The sequence below is a fragment of the Triticum dicoccoides genome, chromosome 2B, assembly GCF_002162155.2.
Source record: "Triticum dicoccoides isolate Atlit2015 ecotype Zavitan chromosome 2B, WEW_v2.0, whole genome shotgun sequence".
NCBI classification, from domain to species: Eukaryota; Viridiplantae; Streptophyta; class Magnoliopsida; order Poales; family Poaceae; genus Triticum; species Triticum dicoccoides.
The window spans coordinates 67,594,058-67,600,515 of record NC_041383.1 but is presented as its reverse complement, the minus strand read 5'-3'; the positions used below and the strand labels follow the sequence as shown (position 1 = coordinate 67,600,515).

General features: G+C 44.6%; 1 protein-coding gene across 1 annotated transcript in view; it reads left to right on the top strand.

Annotated features, from left to right (window-relative positions):
• LOC119362187 overlaps positions 1-2,130 on the top strand; it is a 2,529-nt gene extending 399 nt beyond the window's left edge. Inside the window, exons 2-3 of the mRNA XM_037627390.1 lie at positions 1-1,716; positions 1,814-2,130. The exon at positions 1-1,716 is cut by the window's left edge and continues 13 nt beyond it. Of these exons, the coding sequence (XP_037483287.1) occupies positions 1-1,680 (1,680 nt within the window). The 3' untranslated portion in view covers positions 1,681-1,716; positions 1,814-2,130. The remainder of the gene's footprint in view (positions 1,717-1,813) is intronic.
• The last annotated feature ends 4,328 nt before the right edge of the window (positions 2,131-6,458 follow it).

Here is a 6,458-nt window from a genome sequence, read left to right as displayed (position 1 = left end):
CCGGCCCCGTCCCCCAGCAACGCCACTCCCCCGCCCCCCGCGGCGCCGGATCCGGCCGCCCCACCCCATGCCCTAGCCGGGTCTGGCTCCCCGGCCACCTTCGCCCCCAAGGACCTGGTCTGGGGCAAGAAGCTCTCCCACCCGTCCTGGCCGGGGGAGGTCCTCTCCGTCGCCTCCGGCGGCACCCAGCTCCTCGTCTCCTTCTTCGGCGAGAAGGCCCTCGCCTGGTGCGACGCGGCCCAGCTCAGGCCCTACGAGGCCTACTTCACCGTGGGGGAGCTCTACGACGGCGACGCCGACGACTTCGACGCCGCCGTCGACGCGTCCCTCGACGAGTTCTCCAGCCGCGTCCAGGCCGCCCTCACCGCCGCCGACGCCCCCGCCTCCCTCAGGCGCCCCTTTGTTCCGCGGGATTTCCTCGCCTCGCTCCAGGATTTGGCCGCCGACCGCATGGGCTTCAGCAACCGGGTGCAGGCCGCCATCACCAAGGCGCATCTGAGGGCATTTGATGAGTTCAGGGGTCTGCCCGACCCCCCTGTGTACACCTTGGAGCTCGGGATAGCGAATGCTGATGCTTTGGCTGCTCCTTCCCCCATGGATCGGGGCAGGAGGAGCGCAAGAGAGGTTAACTGTGACTCGTCGGCGACCCCACCATCCCGGAGGGGGAGGAAGAGGAAGGAGGAGGTCCAGGAGGCCGATTCCGATGAGGACTGGGACCCGCGCAAGAAGGGTGCCAGTGACTCTGATACTGATGTGGACATTGGGCGTAGGAGGGCCCGGAGGGGCAAGGGTAGCGGTAGCACCGCACCACGCAGTGGCGGTACCGGGAGGCCACGTGGGAGGCCTAGGAAAACGGATTCTGCTGCGAAGCCCTCACAGCCCGCAAAGGTGAAGGATGAGGAGGTGGAAGAGAAAATAGAGTATCCATCGGCCGCCGAATTGTTGGTTCAACTTACATCAGTTGCTTCTGATCCATTCAATTTCAAGGGTTATGATTCTGTGGATGTGATCTTTAGCTTCTTCTCAAAACACAAGGACTCGAAAGCGCCGAGCGAGTTGGATGATAAAGAGCTGTTGGAGATATTTGGTGGTAAGAAAGGAAGGAAAAAGTCCGTTGGAAGTTTTACCAAGGCGAAACATGAGATTGAGGCAGAACAACTGGAGTTGGAGACGGCGGATGGCCAGAGGGGCAGGAGGAAATCCGCAGGGGGAATCTACTCGGCTCGAAAGGCGGAAGATTCTTACTGGTGTGATATTATCATCAGCGATTTTGACGATGGAGACACATCAAGTGATTATGAAGGCCGCAAAAGGAAGCGGGTGTCTCAGAATAGGAGTGGCAACAAGAAGACGAAGCAGGAGGCGGCGCCTCAGGATGAGGCTTCTACTGATCTTCCAGATAAGAAACCAGCAGATGGTCCAGCAGCTTTGATTTTGTACTTTGGTAGTGCAGATTCCATTCCTTCAGTGGATCGTATCAACAACGTGTTCCGTGCTCATGGAGCGATCATCGAGGGTCAGACTGAGATCACCAGGAAGTCCAAGACTGCAAAAGTGGTCTTCTCCAACCATGCTGATGCGGAGCAAGCCTATAGCACTTCAGGAAAGTACAATGCTTTTGGTCCAGCGCTTCTCACATATGAAATTAAATACCTGCCATCTGCTCCTCAAATTCCTTAGACGGCGCCGGCCAAGGTGTCGATCTTACCATTGGAGGTAAGCATAATTTTGAGCATTTTCAGTCATTTCCTGATTCATTTGCTCCTGCCAATTTAGTGCAAACCTGTATGAACATTGTACATGATGAATACAGGGAACTGCGTTATGAAGATGGGAGCAGGGGAACATAAGTGCGTGTCACCGACTTAGATCTAGGAGACTCGCTGACCAGGTCATGTGAGCTATTGAGTTGGCCAGTTGAGTGAGAAAAGTTGTAGGTTCTCTCTAGTGTTATGTATCTGGAAGACTGCCTGTGTACTTGGGGTCGAAGGTGGTTTAAACTGTGTCTGTGTGGTTAGATGGTACGTACCTTGGTAACTTGTCCTGTTGTATGTTGTTGTCTAGAAGTCATTGCACAGCCGTGGATGTTTATGGTACTATGCTGTTCTCTTTGCTTGTGTTTCCAGTTTAGGCCATGGTTCTCTTTAATTCCGCCGTAGAATGCATGTTTTAATAGCTGTTTCTTTTGCGACGAGTGTTTCAATAGTTGTCATTTCAAGAGAAAACTGTGGTAGGATGCAATGCTGAAACATAGGTTGGTTGGTTAGGCTGGTCATTAGTTTCAGTCATAGATAAGAATAATTCATGATCACTATTCCACAGGTGCTCACTTGCACATATTTTTACGCACACGCCGTTTGTCTTGCATCTGCTTATGCCCTGTTTGTGGAAGTCCATGCAGTAGTTCTGTTCGGCCTCGTGCAATGCAAGGTGATTAGGTAGGGAGGAAGGTGCTCGATAAACTAAACCGAGTTTTTCTTAAGCATATGTGCTCACCTCTATTCGAGGGGTGTTTAATTAAGCGTCTACTCCCTGCAAGTGAGCGCCTGTGCTTAAGAAAATACTGGTTCATTTATCTATGCACCTTGCATTGCATAGTGCATCGGAGAAAAGGCTCTGACTTCCGACCAAAGTGGATTCAGAAATCACATCTATATAGAGCAAGTGGGGACTTTTATATGTGATGATGGTCTTATTATAATGTCGTTGGCCGCCGGTTCGTGTCTTGTGATGTGAACCCCTTTATGGCATGTTCGGGCACCATGGCGCATAAACTTTTTGCATGATTGGACATATATTTTGTCAACTTTCCCCATGTTTGGGGAAGCTCCGTGCTACGTATCATGTTTATTTGTACCGAGGAACACAGCATTTATTCTTGATGCTAGATTTGGCAATTGCGGTTATTTCAGCGACTTGTGTACATGCCGTGCCTTGTGTTCGTGGAAACTCTGTAGAGGTGCAGATCATGCTTTTGCTGGTTAGTGTCAGGATTTTTTTTTTTGAACTTAGTGCCAGGAAAGGTTATTCCAGTTAGATGTGTATTTTCGTTTCTACCTTCAGGATGTACAAATGTATTTGTTTTCGTAGACTCGTATGTAGTAGTAAACACTCCGGTTTATTGGACCTGCAAACTTTGGTAACAAATCTACTCCCTCCATCCCATAATTTAAGGGCGTTTTTTTATGTCAAAAACGTTCTTATATTATGGGACGGAGGTAGTGTAAGTTTGGAAGAAACCTGCAAACTTCTCTTTTGCAAAGAAAAAACAAACAAACTTTTCAATGTGAGTTAGTTACCTACCTAGAAGCTGGACGATGCATCTGACATGCCATAGTGTGTCTGATTTAAGTTCAGGGTTGCTCCACAAAAATATTGGCTAGCCCAATTTAATTTTCGTTTTATTTGTCCATGAGTTGGTCAACATTATTTAGAAGAAGAAAAAAATTTATCTAGAGTTGTTAAAAGAGGATTGGGTTGCAATCACCTAAACAAAGACCAACCTTGTGGGAGTGGCCAAAAATTGTACAAGGTAATTCTTTTTTACCTTGGGAGATCGATTCATGAGTCTACAAAACCTTCTAGACCGACCGAGGATATACTGCATAGACGGTCGCTTGGTCTCTTTGATGACGAAATGGACTGATGTATTTTGTTCTCTTGCTCAACATGGTCAACGTTACGTCACAGTTCATCAATGTGACGGCGCAACACCGGAGTATGTTTATTTTCTAGAAACATTTGTAATTTTATTCATACTCACAACTATTATAGATACATTGATTTGAAATATAAAAGTAATATAAAGTAACTCTTATGACTAAAAATTACATGACATCTCTTAGAAGCACCTTCTCCATGGTGTCTATCTCAGCTAGATGAAATACTCCCACGACTTTGATAAAAAGATTGCAATTAAACCAGAGCAATAATGTTATCACTCTTTCACCTGCACGAATAATACGAATAAAGGTTTTTGAAAGCCCATCAAATCATCCATCCAAAAAGATGGGAAAACTTGAGTGATGAACGTATTTAGGCCTGTCGCCGAATCATAATATCTTCACCATTGTGTCGATGAAAAATTTCGCCTCTACAAAGAATCAAACTGAGAAAAAAGCTTCTCGCAGTAACATAAACTTGCCATACTCGAATATGCCGATGTACGAGGGCACAAAACTCTCTTACTTTATGATACTGCCAAAAAAGAATGAAAGTAACTTTTATTCTCACAAAACTACAATCACCATTAGATATCCCATCTCTCAGTGTTAACATGACAGCCGGAGGCGAGGGACTAAATTTTCTCCTTGCCTTCCTTCGCTACTAACGGGCCCCGCCCATCCCCCCCTGTGGTTATATGTTTATAAGGCAAAAATGCGCACTGGAGGAGAATCGAACCTGGGACCTTCAACGTAGACGAGGGATGCAATTACCACTGCGCCAGCTCTCCCAGTGTAAACTTTTACATCTTTTTCCTTCCTTTCTTCTTCCATCTTTCCTTTTTCCCTTTTTCCAAAGTTTATTTTTCAAATTCGAGAATTTTTTTTTCATGTTTTTTCCTGCAAAATGGATGAACATTTTTTGTTCAAATTCAATGACCTTTTTCCATTTTTGATGAACTTTTTTTCGAATTTTATGATTTTTTTTTTCAAATTCGATGAAGTTTTTTCAAATCTGATGAACTTTTTTTAGAATTTGATGAACTTTTTTCAAATTCGAGGAACTTTTTTCAATTTTGATGAACTTTTTTTCAATTCTGGTGAATTTTTTTGAAATTCGATGAACTTTTTTCAAAGTCGATGAATTTTTTTTTCGAATTTGATGAACTTTTTTCAAATCCGATGAACTTTTTTTAGAATTCGATGAACTTTTTTCAAATTCGATGACCTTTTTTCAAATCTGATGAACTTTTTTTTCAATTCTGGTGAGCTTTTTTGAGATTCGATGAACTTTTTTCAAAACCGATGAACTTTTTCCAATTTTGATGATTTGTTTTTAAAATTCGATGAACTTTTTTCAAAATCGATGAACTATTTTTCTAAAAACTGTAGTACATACTGTAGTAAACCGGTTGGGTTTTTCTAAGAAAATCAGTACCTGATGTAGCAGTTTTTGGCGAGAGAAAAAAATGATCGAGCTGGGACTAGCGATCGAGCGGGAGCCAACGAAGGGAAGCGAAGAGGGAGGGATGGTTTAATGGGCCGGCCCAGAAGGAGGCGCGCGCGGGCGCCACGATCGCTTGCTGGTGCTGAAGGCGCTGGGAGCTCCTATACGGCTCTGCAGGCGCCCGTTCGCGCTCCTGGCGCCTGCAGCGCCCCGCGCTGGGCCGGCCCACGAACAAGCAGCAGCAGCAAAAAATCCTAGGGAAAATGTTAATTGCATTGGGGATTCGAACTCGCGCCGCTGCATACTGCACGCGCTTCGCTAGCCACTGCAGCCACCTCATAATAATTACCACTCGTACTGCGTGTTATTTAAGTATAATTACAGCTGTTCTGGTTCAAAATTTAGAAGTTCCAGATTAAAAAAAAGTTCACGAAATTGTTTCAAAAAATAATGGTTTAGATATTAAAAAAAGCTCACGAAAATTGAAAAAAGTTCACTAGTTCAAGAAAAAGTTCATAACTTTGAAAAGGTCCACTAATTTCAGAAAAGTTAACGAACTTAAAAAAGTTCATGAGTTTGAAAAAAGTTCATGGATCGAAAAAGATCACGAAATTCAATATAGTTCAAGAAAATTGAAAAAAGTTTGTCAATTTTCATAAAAGTTCACGGGTTTGAAAAAAGTGCACGGATCAAAAAAGTTCACGAAATTCAATATAGTTCATGAAAATTGAAAAAGTTCATCGATTTTCATAAAAGTTCACGAATTTTGAAAAAGTTCATTGATTTAGAGAAAAAGTTTATCGGATTTTGAAAAGAGTTCATTCATTTCAATAAAATTTCATCGAATTTGAAAATAATTTCAATGATTTTGAAAAAAGTTCATCGTATTGAAAAAAAAAACGTAAAAGAAAGCTAACACAGAAAAACAGAAATAATGTAAATAGGAAAAGGGTAAAGGAAGGTAAAAGTTTATACTAAACGAATAAGGTGGGTTGGCGTGCTGGTTGCAACCGCGTTCCTACGTGCGGGAGGTTGCCGGTTCGGATCACAGCTATCACAGGTTTTTTTGCTGATTAAAACGGAGGAAAAAAAAGCTATTGGGCCGGCCCATCGCGCAAGCGCTGCAGGCGCCGGTTCGCAAGCGGGCGCATATGCGCCAAATAGGAAATCCAGAAGGCGCTGACGAGGAGGGAAAGCTCCTCCTTGGCGCATTTAGCGCCCGTTACCCAAGCCAGCGCCCGCTGAGTCGCTTGCATGGGCCTGGCCCAGCAACGCTCGCTGGCTGCCGCTGCTTGTTCGCTGGCTGCTGCCGTCGCTCGATCGTGGGCTCCTGGTTTTTTTGCTGATTA